The sequence below is a fragment of the Pleurodeles waltl genome, chromosome 11 (genome assembly GCF_031143425.1).
Source record: "Pleurodeles waltl isolate 20211129_DDA chromosome 11, aPleWal1.hap1.20221129, whole genome shotgun sequence".
Lineage (NCBI taxonomy): Eukaryota > Metazoa > Chordata > Amphibia > Caudata > Salamandridae > Pleurodeles > Pleurodeles waltl.
In genome coordinates this window covers 581,188,712-581,211,829 of record NC_090450.1, presented here as the reverse complement: position 1 = coordinate 581,211,829, position 23,118 = coordinate 581,188,712, and the positions used below count along the sequence as shown (strand labels likewise).

The 23,118-nt window shown below is 44.3% G+C and overlaps 1 protein-coding gene across 2 annotated transcripts in view; it reads right to left on the bottom strand.

Moving 5' to 3' along the window:
- Window positions 1–23,118, bottom strand: part of GINS4 (GINS complex subunit 4) — a 62,122-nt gene that overhangs the window by 24,284 nt on the left and 14,720 nt on the right. For both annotated transcript variants that reach the window (XM_069214073.1, XM_069214074.1), the window contains exons 2-5: window positions 16,445–16,633; window positions 15,221–15,307; window positions 7,495–7,608; window positions 2,150–2,247 (exon numbers count right to left, since the gene is read on the bottom strand). In XM_069214073.1, coding sequence (XP_069070174.1) covers window positions 2,150–2,247; window positions 7,495–7,608; window positions 15,221–15,307; window positions 16,445–16,540 — 395 coding nt within the window. In that variant the 5' untranslated portion in view covers window positions 16,541–16,633. The remainder of the gene's footprint in view (window positions 1–2,149; window positions 2,248–7,494; window positions 7,609–15,220; window positions 15,308–16,444; window positions 16,634–23,118) is intronic.

Sequence of the window (23,118 nt, the reverse complement as noted above, 5' to 3'; positions counted from 1 at the left end):
AATGCAGTGAGTGCATCTTGAAGACAGTCAAGGAACTTCTTCTGCAAACATTAACACTTGCTGGCAAGTGACACAAATCACACTAAGGCTGTTTATGGCACTTTAAGTTACTGCAGTCTTTTTGGAGGGTCAGCTGACATGCAAACTTCTCAGCCCCTCATACTGTAGGCGCACCTACCTGACCTTCCAGTGCAGTCATGACTATCTGGCCAAAAAAGGCTCAAGTGATACAAGATGCCTCTTTCTGTGCCTGACTGTGCATGCTTATTTATCATGCAATTGTAAGTTCAATCACAGTGACACTCCATCTGTGCAAGAAGCCCCGTGGGTTGAGTTTATGTTCTTTCCTGAAGGTCATACAGGCACAAGGTGCGTAGTAATTGAGACTTCTAGAAACATATTTTGAAAAGAATTGGATATTTCAGATTTTTGCAGCCTATAAAAGAGATCCATTGTTGCAAGTTTGCTAATGAGCAAAGCACATACATTTTATTTAATTTTCCAAACATAAAAAAAAAAACTTTGAAAATAAGTTTACAATTCTAGATAAAGGATGAAATAGTTGTCATTAGATCTATAACTGAGCACAACCTGTTGTATTAGGTCCAATCTTAACGTTACTCCAAACTTCAACCCTCACCGCAATTCTAATCTTAAGAAAGAACCTGTCCCAGCACTTCACTAGACAAGGATCCTCAACTTAAACCTACTTTAACGCTTTGCCTAATCTAAATCCGCCTTAACTCAGACACTAAGCCTTAATGTCAATATACTCCTAACACTATGGCCATTCCTAGCCGTTCATTAACTGTAATCCTGACTAGGCTCCAACCCAAACTCTTATAATGATTCTAACGCTGTGACTTTCCTTAATTTAAACTTAAGACTTGCAAACATATAGTTTGCAAAGTTTTGACCAAATAATCAACCAATTAATCAATGGTTCTTTTAGAGCGCAGCTAATCACCAGTTAGGGGCTCAAGGTGCTTGGGGGGAGGGGGTGGGGTGATGTGCAGTTCAGTCGTAAAGCCAGGTCTTGAGGTCCTTCCTGAATTGAGGCAGTGAGGGTGACTGCCTGAGCTGTAGCAGTAGAGAGTTCCAGGTCTACACAGCGAGGTAGGAGAAGGATCTTCCTCCAGTCGAGGTCTTAAAGATCCTTGGGATAGTGGTCGGGGGTCAGGTGGGCAGAGCGGAGATGTCTGGTGGGTGTGTAGAAAGAGAGGCAGTGGTTGAGGTATGCAGGTCCCATGTTGTGGAGGGCCTTGTAGGCGTGCGTGAGGAGCTTGAAGGTGATTCTTTTGTTGACCTGGAGTTAGTGAAGGTCTCTTAGGTGACCAGAGATGTAGCTGTGGCGGTGGATGTTCAGGATAAGTCTGGCCGAAGCGTTCTGGATTCTCTGCAATTTCTTTTGCAGTTTTTGGGTGGTGCCAGCGTAGTGTGTGTTTCTGTAGTCGAGCTTGCTGCTGACGAGCACCTGGGTGACGGTTCTCCTGGACTCAGTGGGGAACCACATGAAAATCTTCTGAAGTAGGTGGAGTGTGTGGAAGCAGGAGGATGAAAGTGTTGATTTGGCAGTTTATTGACAGCGAGGAGTCGAGGATGATGCTGAGTTTATGTGCGCGGTGGGTGGGTGGGAAGGGGGTTCTGAGCGCTGCAGGCTACCTGGAGTCGTCCCAGGTGGAGGGGGTGGTGCCCAGGATGATGAATAGTCAACTGCTTCAAGTGGTCTCTCAAGAAACACCTCTCCATGAAGAGACAGAGAGAAGCACATCTGACTCCCTATTAGATTATCTGATGGCTGACCTGCCAGTGGGACAAAATGGCTTCAGTCATGTGGTTTCATTTAAAGTCGTGCATTCTGGGAGTTGCAGTCTTAGTTCATTTTAAATGAATTAACTGGACTATCACATCTGAAAACAATGATTTGTAAACGAAAGCCAAAGAACTGAAACATCGCATCTTTGTGGCCCGGAATCTTTGTTACTCTTCATTCCTTGACCTTAAGAGCAGAGGCTCTCCAAAACTTACTACCAGAAAACCAACCACAGAGTTGACTGGGCTTGACAGGATGTGTTCTGGAAAGCATGTGATAGTCCATGTTGAAGAAAGCCTGATCAGATGTTCCTCAGCTACCTGTACTAATACTCACTCTTTGGCAAATGCAAACTCTTCAGGGGACAGATCTGAAGACGCACCTTCTGGCCGAGACTTCTCTTTCTCAAGGATGTGAGGGAAGAACTTCTCAATCTGAAAGAAAGGAGGAATAAATGAGGGGTTTGTAGGTTAGGGTGTGCTTCAGATGAATGTGCTGCTTTCCTATGGATAGGAAAGGTGAAACAGGTCTGGCACATACTGATCTTTCTGTGCACACAAGAAAGGAATACAATTGCAGACCATGCTGCAGTTTACAGGCTAGAGCCCCTGTGACAGCAAATGGACACTTTGCATTACAGCTCACAATGGTGGCCAGACATGAGCTGCAAGGGCAGCATAGGCAGGTATTTCTGATCCAAATGTGGAAGTAATGGCATGACCACTATCCTTGTGTACTATTTGCTGCTTAGGAGACTTGGGGAGACCAAAAGTGGCAACTACAGAAAGTAATCCGAGCTGTGAGAGTCAACATTTTGAAGCAAAAAAGTGTATTGAGCATTTGTGGATAAATATCCAAACACGAAAAGCAACAAAAACTACTTTAATTCAATACAAATACATTTGCATAATATTACACTTACAATTGTATAAATATGAAAGTACATAGAGCAGTGCATTAAAATACATTTGGAATCTTCATACTCAAAAAGTAGCACATTTTAAGAGCATCCCAGAAGACCGGAGATTATATAAAATAACCTGCACACTAAATACAATCAAAATCAAAGAGGCTTTCACTTTGCAAAATCTAAGTGATTTTGAACTCTGAGAGGTTATACAGCTATATGCAAGGAAGACACCTATTAATTATTTGTCACCACAGTTGTAAACCGCACCATGCTGTCAATGAGTTTACAAGTTTGATAACTCAAGCATAGTCAGTGCTCTCGTCATAAACCTTGACTGCAAATTCGGAGTCTCCATAAAGCACACAGGTGACAGCTTTTATTACGTTTGCCATTTCCATTCCAATGACTGTGGTAGTAAAAAAAACGATCTGATGCAGTCTTACTCTTAGCCATGCTCTACTTCAATGGTTCCTATTTTATTATTACTGGAATCCAGAGACCCCCACTGAGTCACTACTGAAAGTCATTACTGAAAGCCAGGGACCCAGGCCTAAACACGGTCAATGATTTGAACTGCTGAACAACACACACAAAATACAGAAACACGCATTTAATCTAACAATACACAAATAATAACACATTTTATTCAATTTGCAAAAATATATATATATATATTTTTTTAAACTTTAATAGGAAGCTTGGAGCTTTTCTAAATTCAGCTGAAGCCACACATCATTCATACTATATTGTTTGATGCACCTGCACTCAATCTGAGGATACTAATTTAACTTTCAGCCTCCAATTTCAAATTCCTTGCCATTTACAGTATGTTTTAACATTTTTCAATTGTTCATTTAGCCACTTTATTTCTATTTACTTTATTAATCTGTTAATGTTAGTTAATTTTATAAGCAGTCACAGACCCCTTGATGAGGCTTTGTGAAACCCCTAGGGTCCCCGGACCACAGGTTGGGAACCACTGCTCTACTTATATGTGGCTTTAAACCATGGGTACTCACAAACTTTTTCTCGGGGGCCAAAATTGCACTATGGTTTGCGGCCGAGGGCCGCACTGAAGTGACAGCGGGGGTGGGGGGGCGGGGCTTATAGGGGGCACAACCACCTCGCCCCCTTTTTCAAAACATTGCTAAACACACACTGCGCCATACACACACAGCGCCATCTGCTCTCACCCCTACCCCAGTATCACACACAGCGCCATCTGCTCTCACCCCTACCCCAGTAACACACACAGCGCCATACACACACAGCGCCATCTGCTCTCACCCCTACCCCAGTAACACACACACAGCGCTCACACACAGCGCCATCTGCTCTCACCCCTACCCCAGTATCACACATAGCGCCATCTGCTCTCACCCCTACCCCAGTAACACACACAGCGCCATACACACACAGCGCCATCTGCACACAGCGCCATCTGCTCTCACCCCTACCCCAGTAACACACACAGCGCCATCTGCTCTCACCCCTACCCCAGTAACACACACAGCGCCATACACACACAGCGCCCTCTGCTCTCACCCCTACCCCAGTAACACACACACAGCGCCATCTGCTCTCACCCCTACCCCAGTATCACACACAGCGCCATCTGCTCTCACCCCTACCCCAGTAACACACACAGCGCCATACACACACAGCGCCATCTGCACACAGCGCCATCTGCTCTCACCCCTACCCCAGTAACACACACAGCGCCATCTGCTCTCACCCCTACCCCAGTAACACACACAGCGCCATACACACACAGCGCCATCTGCACACAGCGCCATCTGCTCTCACCCCTACCCCAGTAACACACACACAGCGCCATACACACACAGCGCCATCTGCTCTCACCCCTACCCCAGTATCACACACAGCACCATCTGCTCTCACCCCTACCCCAGTAACACACACAGCGCAATACACACACAGCGCCATCTGCTCTCACCCCTACCCCAGTAACACACACAGCGCCATCTGCTCTCACCCCTACCCCAGTAACACACACACAGCGCAATCTGCTCTCACCCCTACCCCAGTAATACACACACAGCGCACACACACAGTGCAATCTGCTCTCACCCCTACCCCAGTAACACACACACAGCGCCATCTGCTCTCACCCCTACCCCAGTAACACACACACAGCGCAATCTGCTCTCACCCCTACCCCAGTAACACACACACACTACATTAAGAACAAATAAATAAATAACCAAAGAGCCTTACCTGCCTCAATAAAGCACTGTAAAGGTGCCACAAATGTAGAACGGCAGGCGGGCAGCAGACGTGGAGCCGGTGACAGGAAGCAGACGAAAAAGCCCCGTAAAAGTTAGCTGCAAGCGCTGACTTTTATGGGGCTTTGGCTTCCAGGATCGTCATGGAAATGCCATAAATAATGGCCGCCGTAGGTAAACATAGAGGAGGGCCGCGGGAGCATGCGCAAAGAAGCAACGATTGCGCATGCTCCCGTGGCCCTCTTCTATGTTTATATACTGCGGCCATTATTATATGTCGTTTCCTGTACGTGTCCGCGGGCCGCCAAGGAAGGTCCGTGGGGCCGCTGGCGGCCCGAGGGCCGTACTTTGAGTAACGTCGCTTTAAACCAAACTATACATTTCATTTCTCTCAAAGAAAAAGTGTAACTATTAATTGAAGAGAACACAATTTTAAATTTCCTCAATTTGTCACTGTCTAACAAAAAGCTCACTTTCTTGACTCTATTACTAGAGCTCTCAATGAAGCATTAGGTATATATGTATCATGCCAGAGTGGCTCTGAGACATATTTTTGTAAAAAGGACAATAAAAATAAGTTGAAGTTTCTTGACAAATTTGCTGATTCTTTCCAAATTATTGCCACCAAAGAATCACCTACACCAACGGTTCTAAGCCTGTGGTCAAAGGACCTCTGGTAGTCTGCGATGCCTAATCAGTATGTCTGCGGCTGCTTAGAAGATTAAATATTAACCGATTAATACATAAATATAAAGATGCAACAGTCAAAATGTTAAAAGAAATTCTGTAAATGTAAATGAATTTGAAATTGTAGGATAAAAATTAAGTTGGTATCCTCAGATTAATTTGTGGGAGCAGTGGAAGCGCATCCAACACAATACAGTTTGGGCAATGGCTAGCCTCAGTTGAATTTAGGAAAGCTCCAACATTCAAATTAAAAGTAAAATGTTGCTTTTTAATTGATGTGTTTGTAAATTAAATTAAATATTTCATAAATTGTGGACCTGTTCGACAATTGCTTGTTTCTGTATTTTTGTGTGTTGCTTTGCAGTTCAAATCATCTAAATTGCTTAGGCCAGGATCCCCAACTTCTAGTAATCACTCAGTGGGACTCTCCAGTTTTCAATAATAAATCGGTGAGGGGTAGCTGGATTCCAGTAATGATTACGTGGGGGTCCACAGAAATCAAAAGGTTAAGAACTATTGACATACACTGTAACAGCAATGAATAATATATGTTAATAATTCACATCTGCTCTTTTGAGAAAACAGGAGCACCTAATAAGTCTATATAAACACTATAGGGTTGCTTGACTAGTATGAAAGCGTTTACACAACTCTTAGGACTCTAGCATATCTAAAGAGTCTTCACAATTACCACTGAACACGACTAAGCAGTCCAGAAGGATTTGAACAACCTTGGCATCAGAAACGTAACAATGGACACACTGTTTGTGGAAAGAATTGGCTTTTAGAAGGTGCAAAACCTGGCAAGCATCTACTAACCCTGCCAGCTATAATCCTATGGTGTGGCTTTCAACCTAATAACCCACTCAGTGTCACTCTCTGATATGTATGTTGTGTTACTAACTCATGTCTATAACCATCGGTAACAATCAGAGTTAGCCTGGCTACTCCCGAAAGACATATCTTGTCTTTTCGAAATACATTTGAACTTTTCCAGTACATTATACTCGCATATCGAGGTCACCAGCCTTTCAAGAGCTATGGGAGTCTGGTCCAGTAAAATAATGTTATCTGCATAAGCAAATGGTGTTAGGTGCGTGCCTCGGAGTCTTGGGGAGAACCATGGGATCTGCATTTATTGCACCTGAAATGTAACTCCAGAATCCTATTCAGATATCCAACTCGATTTATCATAGATCTTGCGTTTACACTCACAATCAGCAGCATGCATTGCAGCCACATAACAGTCTAAAGCAGATCGGCCCAAAAAGAGAAATACTAGTGCTAGGGCAGACACCTCAAAAATAGCACTGTTTTGGAAGAGGGAATACCTATCAAAACAAAAGTGCATACCTGGAGTAATAATGAATGCAGACCACAGCCTCAGTGTGCAAATGGGAGCGGTTGATACAATAAAATTCCACAAAATCCAGCTCCTGCAAACGGCTCTCCAGTTCATCCACTTCCCCCATCGTCTATAAGGCCCAGGTCAGCTCTAAACTTGACGTGCATAACACCCTAAGCCGAAAACTACCAAGTTAGAAAATATAAAAATGAGAACATTTTATCAAATTCAAAGGCTTCAAAATTACCAAAACGCAGTAGGGAGACTAATATTGAACAAAAAAGGCCCATCTCTAAAGCCTACACCGGCTAGAATTTAAGACAAAATCACATGCAAGATTCTCTGCCTTGCTTACAGTTGCAGTGTAGGTGTCATACCATACAAGTCTTAATGTCATGGTGAAATTACTTAAAAGGTACCACAGTTCTTGCCCTTCATCATACGTGGCCAGATCAGAGAACTAACTCTGACCACCATGAAACCACTGCCTTACCTTCATAAGTCGACTTCGCAGATAGCTGCTGAGAACATAGCGCACCCTCTCAATCTCCATCCTGTGGATGCTAACTTTCAGATCGCCGCTCTTTGCCCTCTTGAGATTCTCCTCCTGCGGAATAACAAACAAGTCAGAATTTGTCAGACATGGAGGAGTTGGAATGCAAAAGGTCTATTCCTGCTCTTGGGCACACCTTAATCATTATCTAATATAGGAGCCAAGAGGTTCCTCCAACTGGCCACGCCACATGTAGGGCGACATAAATAAGTTATACTCATGACAAGGGTGTACAGGTCTCTTTTTCCTTGTTTTATTCAATGGTAGATGTGCACTAAGAAGGTGCCACCAATATGCAACAACACCTCAACAGCATCACTTCGCTTCTAGCAAATTGAAACCAGGAAGACTATATGGGTGTTCCAGTGTGCCAATGAGAATTGGTAAAATTAGTCACTAGCCTGCAGTGACAATTTTAGAAAGCAGAGAGAGCATAAACACTGAGGTTCTGGTTAGCAGAGTCTCAGTGATACAGTTAGGCACCACGCAGGGAACACATACAGGGCATACATTATGAGCACTGGGGTCCTGCTTAGCAGGATCCCAGTGACACAAGGGCAAAAACAAACATACATACTGTGAAAATGGGGGTAACATGCGAGGCAAGATAGTACTTTCCTACAAGAAGTCACAGAGAAACCACTACATCTGCTGCTTTCATTCTGACAGCTGTGCACTAGTAAAACAGTAGGAGAGCGAGTCGATAGGTGGATGGATGGACGGATAAGTGAAAGGGTGAATGGATAGATTCATGGATGAAAGACTGGATGTAAGGATGGATGAGTGAACAGGCAGAAGGATGGATGAGTGAAAGGGTGGATGGATGATGAAAGGGTGGATGATGAGAGAAAGGATGGATGAGTGAATGAAAGGGTGGATGAATGAGTGACAGGGAGGATAGATGGATTGCTGGGTGGACGAGTGAACTGGTGAATTGTTAGACTGATGAGTGGATGGAGTGAAAGGGAGTATGGACAGAAGAGTGAAAGGGTGAATGGATGGATGAGTGAAATTATGGATGAGTAAAAGGGAGAGTAGATGAATGGTTGGATTAATGAGTGAAAGGGTGAATGGATGGACAAATGAGTAAAAGGGTGGATAGATGGTGAGTGAATGGGTGGATGAGTGAAAGTGCGGATGGTTGGAGTGAAAGGGTGAGATAAAGGATTGATGGATGATGTATGGATGGAAGGGGGTGGATAAGTTAAAGGATGGATAATTGAGTGAAAGGTGGATGAATAGATTTGGTTGATGGATCGGTTTGAAGATGGATGGGCGGATGGATGGACGGAATGGTGGCAAACTGAACGGTCGATGAAAGACTGAATGGATGACAGAATGTAAAGGTGGAATGGTGGATACATGCTGGTGGATGGAAGGATGGAGGGGTAGACGCCCGGTGGAAGAAACAAGACAGCTCTTTTAGAGAGGGTCACAGTGACTTTCTTGGTGCCATAAGAGCTTTGGTTCAAAGTCAAAGTGGCAAGTATTTTAATTTTCGGCTACTCCCTTGGCTGTTTCCTATCATGAACCTTGACCCTTGCACATGTGCTGTAGAAAATGTTTTCCATGGAGGCATGACATTGTGTGCTACCAGAGCCTATATATGTACCTAAAAGCAACTAATCAGCAGTGCTAAAATCAGGGTAGATGCAGATGAGTGTCAGCTCCACCGAAAATGGGGCAGAGGAGGCCAGATTGTTATGGAAGTATCTTTATCCAACTTTTGAGCGGTAGTTCAAAGGAAACCTTTATTTTCAAAGGGGGCACTCCTTAACTCTGCAGAAAATAGGAAACCATCACTCTTCTGGGCTAATCAAAACACACCCCAACCACAGGGTGTATCACCCCAAATTTCCATATATAGTACTTTACCAAATAGGTACGCCTTCTGTTATCAGTGTGTTGGTGGGTAGGGGGTTCAAGCAGCACCCTCGGCTGGATTCCCCTGCGGAGGTTGTCTAGCCCATTCATTTTGGTTTCTAGTAGGCGCTGCTGCCTGTTCCTTCATCAAGGCTGACTGGACTGCGCTGCAATTTGGTTCTCAGGCTTTTTCTTGCTGTTTGTTCATGGAAAACCAATAAATAGAAATACTAAAACACATTTTGGTTTCTGGTAATGTGGCTATCAATCACATTGGTCCTGAACGCTTCAAGACCATGTCTCTCATCGTCCACTGTCTGCAGCCTCTCCCTCACCGTGCCAGTCTCCCTCAATACATAGCACTCTGTTGGACAGTGCCTGTAGCTTACCTTCCTTCGCTCTCAGTGCATACTCAATGTTGGGAGTTATGCAGGCATCTCTGAGCACTGAACATAAATAGACCATGGGAGGGCTCTCTCACCTGGACTAAGCTCCAGTTCTCCAGTGGACCGCGTACTAGTTGCTTTTACTTGCACCCTGTGGCCTATTTCGGAGGTTGAAGAAGTCATCTTTGTATTGTTGTCTCTCGGACACGGCTCCCGAATGGTGCACTGCCAAGAGGTCATGCAGTGATTGAGGAGCCCCAGCACCAGGCCATTCCATCAAGTGGATCCTCCGGCAGTACGCTCCAGAAAACACCTTCACTGTCCCTCATGGATTACCGCCCCAAAGTGAGAGACGAGCGGTATCTAGTTCTTTGCAACTGTTGTTATGTCCCCATTGTCATTCTCTTTTCTGCTGGCTTGATTCTACCCGGCCGCACTTCATGCCAGACACCATCTTGGAACTGATTTGGTACTGGTTAGGCTGAGACTCCCAAAGAATCTGCCCCTCATCGATGGTGAGCAATAGCTAATACCAGGACCTGTGCTCTCCAGGCTGCTCAGACTTTTGAGTGGCACCCCTGCAGGGACGCCACCGTCATCTGCTGCCTCTGCTCACTTCCACACTGAAGAGATGCCCCAAAAGTCCCAGGCGCAGCAAACTAAAATACAGCCTTGAGATCATGGTTGGAGCTGCCGTGTTGTTAAGACCTTTCAGGGTGATGGAGTGTCCAGCACGCTCTCTTTTGCTCTTGCTTCAAAATGCATCTAGGGAAACAGCCAGCTGGAGATGTACTGGTGTCTGTGGAGGGAGCTCAAAAGAGACACCGCCATCTTGGGCCCTGATTAGGAGCGACGCCAGCTGAAGGTTGAGCAAAACAAATACCGTTCCAAAAAAAAAAGCATGAATCTGAAATCTGAGTGATAAATTATGCTGCTCTACGGCAGGCAAATCCAACAGGTAGCTTGTAAAATACTTGTAGCTGTCTAGCTGCCTATAAGTAGCTCTCCTGTGCACACCCCAGTCTACTAAATTTGAAGCTTGTTGCTTGGTTGCATATATGGAAACCAAAATTAAAAAGTGTGTATATGAGATGAAAATGTGTGTATTTTGAGAACTCATAAGCGGATACTTGGAGAAAAATGGTTGTGTTTCCGAAATATATTTAAAGCTGATATTTGAGTAATAAATCATGTGGCTCTTGGAAGATTTGTTATTAACTGTTTTACATTGATGCCCTGGCATTGCAGTTTTGGCTGTTATGCATTACCCATGTAAAGGATTTCCAAACTGACAAAGCATTGTTAGCATCTTGATGCACGGAGGTGATCACTGCTGGTGATCTTGCATAGGGTGGCAACTAAGGTAATCCTGTCTGATGTGGGCATTGTTAAAAAAATTGTAATAGTAGCTCACAATGATTTTCATTGAAGGCAAGTTGCTCTTACTACAGAATAGGTTCGACAGCGCTGCTCTTGGGACTAATATTGCTGATTTTATTGTACATTTAATTAGAACTATAATGCCTTCTGCTATGACGGTCAGATATGTAAAGACATTTTGTAATCTATATAAATCACCTTTTATTACATTTTTATATAATGGCTGTCTGAGAACAGAGCCTGAAATACTGATTTAACGTAAAGGATATTATGGTTTATGAACTCTTAGGTTTTTACTACTTGTGTTTTGTGGTCTGAGCCCAAGTTCGTAAAATCGGTCTAACTTGATATTTGTTATACTGTTTAAGGTTTCAAATTGTGAGATCTGTGTAACATTTCAGTTACCCATTTTGCCTATTCCAAGTATTAAATAACTCAAAACGTGCTTCGAAGGGGCAGGGTATGAAAATGAAACTCAGCCAAGTCAAATGGCATACCTAGATTATTTGAACTTCCTTTAATTCCTACATTTTTTACCCAATTTTGAAAAACTGTGCTGCTAAAATTGCCCATTTGACCACATTTCCTTAAAACAAATGTTAGTGTGGGCAAACAACGTAATCAGGGGACGGGTTAGTCTGTGTCACACTCTTAATATATGTAAGGGGCCTATTTCCCTAAAGAGCATTAAGGCCCACTGCCCCTTGCTATCGCACTGGCTTGCAGAGCGAGGCGTAGCATCATTATATCCCTTTCAGGATGATCAGCCCGGCTCTTTCAGGAAACCTATTCCCAGTGGCAATATGGACAATCAAAAAAGCCAGCTTTTGTAACGCACTATTTTACCAGAGTTTTTGTTTGCTTCCAAAGGCTGCTAAAAACAAAAAAACTGGCATCTTTACATAACTGACACACATTTTAAAACTTATAGAACCATTTAAATTTCATAGCTTTCCTGACTTAAGGTCCTCTAAACCCCGTTCCTCATTATAGTGCAAGTTATCCTAGCAGCCAGTCTCAACTTCCAGTTCAAGCGTACCCTCTTCCTTTCATAGTTTCACCATACTTAGTTTAAATGCCGCACTAATATGGCTGTGCTGCTGTAACCCCCACTAAGCAGACGCAGGTCAGACTCTGTGGTAAGAGAAGCAAGGTTCCGAGGGTTTTAATGGACAATTGTCAGATCAGTCAAGTGATGAAACTCTGGAATACTGCTCAACATGTCTTGTAGCTACCACATAACCACAGAACTCCTTATACACTAAAATACAACCCTTAGCAAAACTAGATTACTTCACAAGCAGTGCAATTTTAAGCTTTGCTATGAACATGTATCTATAAATGCACACAAATGAAATAAAACCATCAAAATACAATAAAACAAGAGGGGGTATAAACTAGTAAGAAACACAAGGGTTACGCAGAGGTGTAGCCAGCTGCCTTCGATGATAAGGCCTCCGCAAACCACCATGTAGTAGTGGTATTGATGAACTGAAGGGTAAAGAAATGCAAGTTTTCTTCGTTGCCGGATGGATTAGGGTATATGCTGTGTTATCACTGCACGCACAACAAGACTTTTGGATTACAGGAGTAGCAGAACCCACCACATTAAAATCCTCCACTTTTTTCTGCAACTTTAGTTGTTCCTAAATGTTGTTATGTGTGGGATCTAGATAACGAGAATAATAGCGAAGTCCCCAAAGCTTGCCGTGAACTCCAAGTACCCCAAACACGGGCTCAGAGTCGTCTTGATCTAGATAGTTCTGGATTGGAGGACGAAGTCAACAGTTGTTCATCAATTGCCCATATATTTAGATACATTTAAATAACATCTACATGCGCGTGAAGACTGGAGAAGTGTTTTCCCCAGTGCATTGCACAAGGCTTTTATGCACAGGACACTGACGATATAACGACTATGGCAGCAAAGGGTTTAGGGATAGACTCTTTAGGTCCCTGCCAATGCACCAAGGTCAAACAAATTGACGAAAAGGCCAAACAGTGCCAGGTTAAATGAGAACCAAAACACTACAGTTGTGCTGCCATTTCCGCCAAATCAAAATTAATGAAACTGATATACAGAGACATTCATAACATACTATCGCAGGACCTGCCAAATATGGGTGTGCAAAAATAGTGTATTTTTAATTTAAAATTTAACGAAAACCTTATGCGTACAGCATGAAAGGTGATTTGCCAGTATTGTACATTATTTTTTTTCACAAGGCAAAATTATTAAATTCCGCCACCAAAATTAAAAATTTGCCCAGTCCTACTGCTACATATAAGCAAAAGGGAAAGAAGCAGATGCTGAAGAAGCTAGTTGAAGCTGCGCGCGCTCTCTCTCTCTCTCTCATCTCTCCAGGTGCTCGATAGAACTCCCTTCTGCTCCCCTAGCCTGTAGATCAGAGGTCTTCAAACTGGGGGGGTGGGCCCCCCTAGGGGGGCCTGAAGTGATCCCAGGGGGGGCCCAGACTCTGGCCAAAATAAATATTATACAGATAACAGGCCTTTGTTTTAAGCAGAAGCATGTTATTGCAGTTTTAAAAAGGTAACAGTACTTAACTGCAATGTTTAAATATGTTTAGACATATTTAAACATTGCCATGTTTATAAAATAATTGTGAAAAATTCTGAGGGGGGCCCAATGATTTTTTTCATCTGGGGGGGGGCGTGGCATTACAAAGTTTGGAGACCTCTGCTGTAGATCCATTCCAGCTTTTGAAGTTACCCTCCAGCCAGCCCAGTGTTCCTGTGAGTGAATATATCTACAAAGTTGTGATCATTTCCCACCAAAAATCAAAAGGAACATCCTTAATCGTAATTCCTAATGCACAGCATGAAAAGAAAGCACTTGCGTGTAGATGTGCCAACACCAGTGGCAAGAGAACAGACAGGAAATAGAAGAGACTTTCTTTTCTAAATTTGGTGAATATTGCTTTTACTACACACGGAAAACAGGATTTTTTTCTTGACGTCTAAGTAACAGAATGCACGTTTGTGATGTATAATACGTTTTCAGTTTCAGCTACTAAATCACCATGATACGATCTGATTCTGTGCCAGTAAGAAGCATCTTTTAAACGCCGCACAGAATACAAATATCAATTTGTAGCCCAGTACCTATTTCCTGACCCTCACAAGGCATTTCTAATTTTGGTAGATAAGACTGTGGAACACCTGCAGCTCATCACGGAGGTCTAAATCCAATTGCTTACGATTCAACAAACTCCTGAAAACAGAGCTATTCAGACTCACTGGGGCATTACAAACTCAGACACCCCGATCGCAGAACGACAGCCGTGGGCATTTACCCAACCAGAACGGATGTCTCCCACACCAAGGTGTTTCTTCCGATTGGACCCTGATACCATCGTCTTTGTGCTCTTAAGAAACCAAAAAGTTACACGCAGAACATTATAGAACTCCTAGATTAAAAAGGCTACCGAGGTGGGCATGTTAAGAGATCAGCCCATGGACCACTCCGCACAACCCCCTCCCACCCCGCCCCCTGGCGTACTACTTCGGCTATTCCCAATGAGGGCCATTGTGTGTTTGCACCATGTGACAAGCACCGACAAAGGCAATACATGTTGCTTGCATTGTCCATAATACACACAATAGGGACAGGTTAGTTAGTGCCTTTATTGCATGGGGAATGGTGAAGTAAAATTAGTATCTTCCACATCACCAAAGACCTAATATAAAGCCAAAGGCACAGCGTGACCATCCATAATATGCCACAGCCCTATACTGATCTCATTAGCGCTTGCAACAGACAGCTAAAGCTGTCTATAGCCATAAACTAAAATATTAATGGCTGAAGGTTCAGCATTGTCACTAGCCAATAGCTAACAACATTAAAAGTCTACAAGAGTGTAGGAGTCTGGCATCGAGAGAAGGCAGAGCCCGGATGGCACACACTGAAAGAGTAATTAAGATGGGGGAAAAAGCACTGTGGGGACATGCGATGGGGTTTACTTGCTCCCCAGTGCAAGCAGCATCTGTGCATCCATCTCTCCACACGGATACATTACCATGTGGTTCAACTGCTCCATGACACATTCCACAATTTCGGATTTACTCTCCAGCAGTTCCGGTGAAAACTTCTCATTCAGCCAGGCCTGGTTAAAAAAATAAAATAAAGAAGAGTGGAAGGAGAAATAACGTGAGAACACTGCTAAGGATACTGTCCCCGTGCCTCTTTGCCCCGTCTCCTACAACCCCATGATAAGAAGGCAAGTAGATGCAATGTAATGAAAACTTATTGAGGGGGCAGCCAAATGTTAGCTAATCCAAAGGAGGCACAGGAAGGCATGCTAACCTTGCTCTCTACTCCCACACTTCTTTTCAGCCACCAGAAATTACCACTACACTAAAAAAACACACAGTGAAACAGAGCAGAACACCTAAAAAAAAAGTGTGAGGTGGCTAATTAACATATGCAATGACACCTCTGGACTGATGTTACAGGAAATAATATCTCAACCCCACCGATACCCTTCAATCAAATGGGAATGGACGTACTTGGGAGTTAATTCCAAGATACAGACTTCAATATACAAATTAGGTATAAATATAAATATGTACACAATATATGTATTATATCCATAAATAAAGCAGACATCCACTGTCTGGGAATGCAAATTAGTTAATGTTCTGTGCAAAGCACAATGCTACATTTAAAGAATGTCGATTTATAAAATACATAGATTTTTGCATTGTGTAAAGTTATACAGAAATGTACACGTCCAACATGAAATTCAACAAATTAAGGAATGCGAAAATGCACTTAAAAAGCTATGCACTCTGGAGCTATTAACAATGTTTCAAACTCAAGACCTTGACACAAGTTAAAACAAATGAAACAAAAGGCAATTGTTTACAAAACATTTAAGAAGAGACATAGTGGGCAAGGCTTGGGATAATGCTTTTTTTAAAAATAATGCTTTGTTTTTTTTTAGTGCTCGGAAGGAGCTTTCTGACTACTATAAGAAAAACGAACAGTCACAAATGGAAAAGCAGAAAGAATATTTTTGGTTATATTTTAGATTACTTTCATGCTTGTTTTTGATACATAAAAGTTCAATACAGCATAGAAATTACATTTCTCAGAGTTACAACATTTATAAAAAAAATGTGGCTCTAGCAAATAAAAAGCGCAGATTGCTTTCTAATGGTTTGTTAGACCACAGAAAGCACTTCATGAGTTTCAAATCGTCAGGTCAACCCCACTGCAGTTGAGCACTGGTGCCCCTCACCTCTTCCAGTCGACGAATCAGCTCTGCAGGGGTTAAGAGCACCTCATCACTCCCTGCGTCAGAGCTCTGATCAAAGAGGTCCAGCTCCTCTGCCATACTCCAACAGGATCAGAACACTGTCTGGGTAAAGAGAAGCCAGGACGTGGCTCACTACCCGAGAGCCAACAGAGGCGAGATGTAACACACTGCCTACGGTGACACAGAAAAAGATATTAAAGTGAGCTGCAATAGTCTTAAGATCCTGTCTCCTGAATCTCAAATGACAAAACTCTCAACATGAGGACCAGAAAGTCTCAAGTGACATCAAGATCTCAGAAATTCTCAACTGCATCAGACACATTTAAAAATACTGTTGCTCGTGTACTAGGTTTTGCTGAAGTTCTTGCTGGGTGCGATTGTCACAATCACTGCCACAGGCCTACCACAATGGGACATGCACAACTGCAATGGCGTTACCCACACATGCACCCCACTGGAAATTAGGGGATCCAATCGAAACCTGAAACTGGCACCTATTATTGAGCCAGACCGACCTCTGTTGAAGGTGCTGATTTTGCCGGAATGCATTTTTTTTTTTACCAACACCAGGACAAAGTCAGCGGCACCCACGTTTTCCTTGCTCTGTGTTCAAATCATCAACCTGCAGGGGGTGAGGAAGGACTCTTTATTTTCAGTTCCAGCTGGGTTCAAATATGCTTCACTTATAGGTCTATTGTAACTCCTTTTGTTCTAGTCTCATCCTGGTTGGGAGGTACCTGTAGCCTAACACCTTCAGGACAATACCAGCAAGGAAGCAAATGAACTCTGCTTATTGTCACTCCCAAAGTGCTCGAGTTTAGAAATTTCTTAGGTACGAGAACTTGCTATCTTGTTTGAGGACATCGCAGGAAGCGATCATGATACAAAGGGCACCCCAACAAAATAATTCAGGTTTGGGAAAGGGGGAAATAACATCTCAAAACCAACAAACCATTGATGCTTAACCTCTGCTGCTTCTAGCACGGATTCAATCACAAAATATTTATTGACTGTAGGAAAGTACCATCTTGCCTGGCATGTTACCCCCATTTTTCACTGTATATATGTTGTTTTAGTTGTATGTGTCACTGGGACCCTGTTCTCCAGGGCCCCAGTGCTCATAAGTGTGCCTGAATGTGTTACCTGTGTAGTGACTAACAGTCTCACTGAGGCTCTGCTAATCAGAACCTCAGTGGTTATGCTCTCTCATTTCTTTCAAATTGTCACTAACAGGCTAGTGACCAATTTTACCAATTTACATTGGCTTACTGGAACACCCTTATAATTCCTTAGTATATGGTACTGAGGTACCCAGGGTATTGGGGTTCCAGGAGATCCCTATGGGCTGCAGCATTTCTTTTGCCACCCATAGGGAGCTCTGACAATTCTTACACAGGCCTGCCACTGCAGCCTGAGTGAAATAACGTCCACGTTATTTCACAGCCATTTTACACTGCACTTAAGTAACTTATAAGTCACCTATATGTCTAACCTTTACCTGGTAAAGGTTAGGTGCAAAGTTACTTAGTGTGAGGGCACCCTGGCACTAGCCAAGGTGCCCCCACATTGTTCAGGGCCAATTCCCCGGACTTTGTGAGTGCGGGGACACCATTACACGCGTGCACTACATATAGGTCACTACCTATAGGTAGCTTCACAACGGTAACTCCGAATATGGCCATGTAACATGTCTAAGATCATGGAATTGCCCCCTCTATGCCATCCTGGCATTGTTGGCACAATTCCATGATCCCAGTGGCCTGTAGCACAGACCCTGGTACTGCCAAACTGCCTTTCCTGGGGTTTCACTGCAGCTGCTGCTGCTGCCAACCCCTCAGACAGGGTTCTGCCCCCCTGGGGTCAAGCCAGGCTTGTCCCAGGATGGCAGAACAAAGGACTTCCTCTGAGAGAGGGTGTTACACCCTCTCCCTTTGGAAAATGGTGTGAATGGAGGGGAGGAATAGCCTCCCCCAGCCTCTGGAAATGCTTTCTTGGGCACAGATGTGCCCAATTCTGCATAAGACAGTCTACACTGGTTCAGGGACCCCTTAGCCCTGCTCTGGCGCGAAACTGGACAAAGGAAAGGGGAGTGACCACTCCCCTGACCTGCACCTCCCCTGGGAGGTGTCCAGAGCTCCTCCAGTGTGCTCCAGACCTCTGCCATTTTGGAAACAGAGGTGCTGCTGGCACACTGGACTGCTCTGAGTGGCCAGTGCCACCAGGTGACGTCAGAGACTCCTTCTGATAGGCTCCTTCAGGTGTTAGTAGCCTATCCTCTCTCCTAGGTAGCCAAACCCTCTTTTCTGGCTATTTAGGGTCTCTGTGGAAACTTTAGATAACGAATGCAAGAGCTCATCAGAGTTCCTCTGCATCTCTCTCTTCACCTTCTGCCAAGGAATCGACTGCTGACCGCGCTGGAAGCCTGCAACACTGCAACAAAGTAGCAAAGACGACTACTGCAACTCTGTAACGCTGATCCTGCCGCCTTCTCGACTGTTTTCCTGCTTGTGCATGCTGTGGGGGTAGTCTGCCTCCTCTCTGCACCAGAAGCTCCGAAGAAATCTCCAGTGGGTCGACGGAATCTTCCCCCTGCAACCGCAGGCACCAAAAAGCAGCATTACTGGTCCCTTGGGTCTCCTCTCAGCACGACGAGCGAGGTCCCTCGAATCCAGCAACTCTGTCCAAGTGACTCCCACAGTCCAGTGACTCTTCAGTCCAAGTTTGGTGGAGGTAAGTCCTTGCCTCACCTCGCTAGACTGCATTGCTGGAAACCGCGACTTTTGCAGCTACTCCAGCCCCTGTGCACTTCCGGCGGAAATCCTTTGTGCACAGCCAAGCCTGGGTCCACGGCACTCTAACCTGCATTGCACGACTTTCTAAGTTGGTCTCCGGCGACGTGGGACTCCTTTGTGTAACTTCGGGTGAGCACCGTTTCACGCATCCTCGTAGTGCCTGTTTCTGGCACTTCTCCGGGTGCTACCTGCTGCTAAGAGGGCTCCTTGTCTTGCTCGACGTCCCCTCTACCTCCTGGTCCAATTTGCGACCTCCTGGTCCCTCCTGGGCCACAGCAGCCTCCAAAAACGCTAACCGCACGATTTGCAGCTAGCAAGGCTTGTTGGCGTTCTTTCGGCGGGAAAACACTTCTGCGCGACTCTCCACGGCGAGAGGGATCCGTCCACCAAAGGGGAAGTCTCTAGCCCTTTTCGTTCCTGCAGAAACCTCAGCTTCTTCTGTTCAGTAGAAGCTTCTTTGCACCCACAGCTGGCATTTCCTAGGCATATGCCCATCTCCGACTTGCTTGTGACTTTTTGACATGGTCCCCTTGTTTCACATGTACCCTAGATTGGAAATCCACTGTTGTTGCATTGTTGGTTTGTGTCTTTCCTGCATTATTCCTCTATCACGACTTCTTTGTCCTTGGGGGAACTTTAGTGCACTTTGCACTCACTTTTCAGGGTCTTGGGGAGGGCTAATTTTCTAACTCTCACTATTTTCTAATAGTCACAGCGACCCTCTACAAGGTCACATAGGTTTGGGGTCCATTCGTGGTTCGCATTCCACTTTTGGAGTATATGGTTTGTGTTGCCCCTATCCCTATGTGTCCCCATTGCATCCTATTGTAACTATACATTGTTTGCACTGTTTTCTAAGACTATACAGCATATTTTTGGTATTGTGTACATATATCTTGTGTATATTTCCTATCCTCTCACTGAGGGTACACTCTAAGATACTTTGGCATATTGTCATAAAAATAAAGTACCTTTATTTTTAGTATAACTGTGTATTGTGTTTTCTTATGATATTGTGCAAGTGACACTTGTGGTACTGTAGTAGCTTCACACGTCTCCTAGTTCAGCCTAAGCTGCTCTGCTAAGCTACCATTATCTATCAGCCTAAGCTGCTAGACACCCTATACACTAATAAGGGATAACTGGGCCTGGTGCAAGGTGCAAGTACTCCTAGGTACTCACTACAAGCCAGTCCAGCCTCCTACATTGGTTGTGCAGCGGTCGGATAAGTGCTTTGAGACTACTTACCACTCTTGTCATTGTACTTTTCATAAGAGAAAAATATACAAAACAAGTTCAGTGTGTGTACACATAGCTAAAAAGTTTTGCATTTCCTCTTTTCACTCTTTTCTAAAGTGCTGAAAAGTACTTCTAAACTTTCAAAAAGTTCTTAAAAGTTTAAAAAGTTTTTTTCTGTCTTTCTAAAAAGTTCTGAAAACTTTTTTCTCTTTTTCTATCACTTTAACTCTCTCTAAAAATGCCTGGGACAGGCCAAAATGTTGACCTGTCTAAGATTGCATATGATCACCTTAGCTGGAAAGGAGCAAGGAGTCTCTGCATAGAGAGAGGTTTGAGTGTAAGGAAGAATCCTTCCTTAGAACTGTTACTTAACATGCTTAGAGAACAAGATAAGGCTAAAAGTGCCCCATCTGTTGAAAAAGTAGCTAATGGTTCGCAATCTGATCCAGGGACTCCCCCAGGAAAAGGTTCAGGAAAGAAACTTCTTAGCCTGCCCATTACAAGACAGTCTAGCATAGTTGTTACTGAGGTGGAGTCACATCATACAGATGATGTGCTCTCACATTACACTGTCAGCCAAGCTGTTAGGGTGCCCTCTGTAAGGGACAGGTCTCCTTCTGTTCATTCCCATCATACCTCTGTATCTAGAAATGTCCCTCCCACCAACCCGGATGACAGATTGTTAGAAAGGGAGCTCAATAAGTTGAGGGTGGAACAAACCAGACTGAAGCTTAAAAAGCAACAGCTGGATTTGGATAGACAGTCAGAGATAGAGAAGGAAAGACAGAAGTTGGGTTTAGAATCCCATGGTGGCAGCAGCAGTATTCCCCATAGTCATCCTGTAAAAGAGCATGATTCCAGGAATCTGCACAAGATAGTTCCCCCTTATAAGGAGGGGGATGACATTAACAAGTGGTTTGCTGCACTTGAGAGGGCCTGTGTTGTACAGGATGTCCCTCAAAGGCAGTGGGCTGCTATCCTATGGCTATCATTTAGTGGAAAAGGTAGGGATAGGCTCCTTACTGTGAAAGAAAGTGATGCCAATAATTTTACAGTACTTAAGAATGCACTCCTGGATGGTTATGGCTTAACCACTGAACAATACAGGATAAAGTTCAGAGAGACCAAAAAGGAGTCTTCACAAGACTGGGTTGATTTCATTGACCATTCAGTGAAGGCCTTGGAGGGGTGGTTAAATGGCAGTAAGGTTACTGACTTTGAAAGCCTGTATAACTTGATCCTGAGAGAGCATATTCTTAATAATTGTGTGTCTGATTTGTTGCACCAGTACTTGGTGGACTCTGATCTGACTTCTCCCCAAGAATTGGGAAAGAAGGCAGACAAATGGGTCAGAACAAGGGTGAACAGAAAAGTTCATACAAGGGGTGACAAAGATGGCAACAAAAAGAAGGATGGTAAGTTTTCTGACAAGGGTGGGGACAAATCTAAAAATGAGTCTTCATCAGGCCCACAAAAACACTCTGGTGGGGGTGGTGGGTCCAAATCCTCCTTTAATCAAAACAAAGAAAAGAAACCATGGTGCTATTTATGTAAAGTAAAAGGCCATTGGACAACAGATCTCAGTTGTCCAAAGAAAAGCACCAAGCCTCCTACCACTACAACCCCTACTGCTACACCTAGTGTTCCTACTAATAGCAGTGGGGGTGGGAGCAAACCTACTAATAGCCAATCCAAGGGAGTAGCTGGGCTCACTATTGGTAACTTAGTTGGGGTTGGCCTTGTTAGGGAGACCACAGAGGCTATCTTAGTCTCTGAGGGGGCTATTGATTTAGCCACCTTAGTTGCTTGTCCCCTTAATATGGATAAGTACAAGCAGCTACCCCTAATAAATGGTGTTGAGGTTCAGGCCTACAGGGACACTGGTGCCAGTGTGACTATGGTCATAGAGAAACTGGTCCACCCTGAACAACACCTACTTGGTCACCAGTACCAAGTAACCGATGCTCACAATAACACACTTAGCCACCCCATGGCTGTTGTAAATCTCAACTGGGGGGGGGGGGGGGGGGGGGTTGCTGGTCCAAAGAAAGTTGTGGTAGCCACAGATTTACCTGTAGACTGTCTACTAGGAAATGATTTGGAGACATGAGCTTGGTCAGATGTGGAGTTGGAGGCCCATGCAGCAATGCTGGGCATCCCAGGGCATATTTTTGCTTTAACCAGGGCTCAGGCCAAAAAGCAAAAAAGGACAGGGAAGCTTGGATCCTGGAACAATGGACCAAGTGCTCCCTAAAGCTAGGGCTAGTAGAAGCAAACCACTTCCTACTATCCCTCCCTCTACAGTGGATTCTACTTCTGAGGAAGAAGAATTCCCTCCATGTGCAGAACCTACACCAGAGGAGCTGGAAGCAGATACTGCTGAGCTTTTGGGTGAAGGGGGGCCTGCCAGGGAGGAGCTGAGTGCGGCACAGCAAACCTGTCCCACATTAGAGGGTCTAAGACAGCAAGCTGTCAAACAGGCTAATGGGGATGTCAGTGACTCTCACAGAGTTTACTGGGAGGACAACCTCTTGTACACTGAGGCAAGGGATCCTAAACCTGGAGCTGCCAGGAGATTAGTGATTCCTCAGGAGTACAGAAAGTTCCTCCTAACTCTTGCCCACG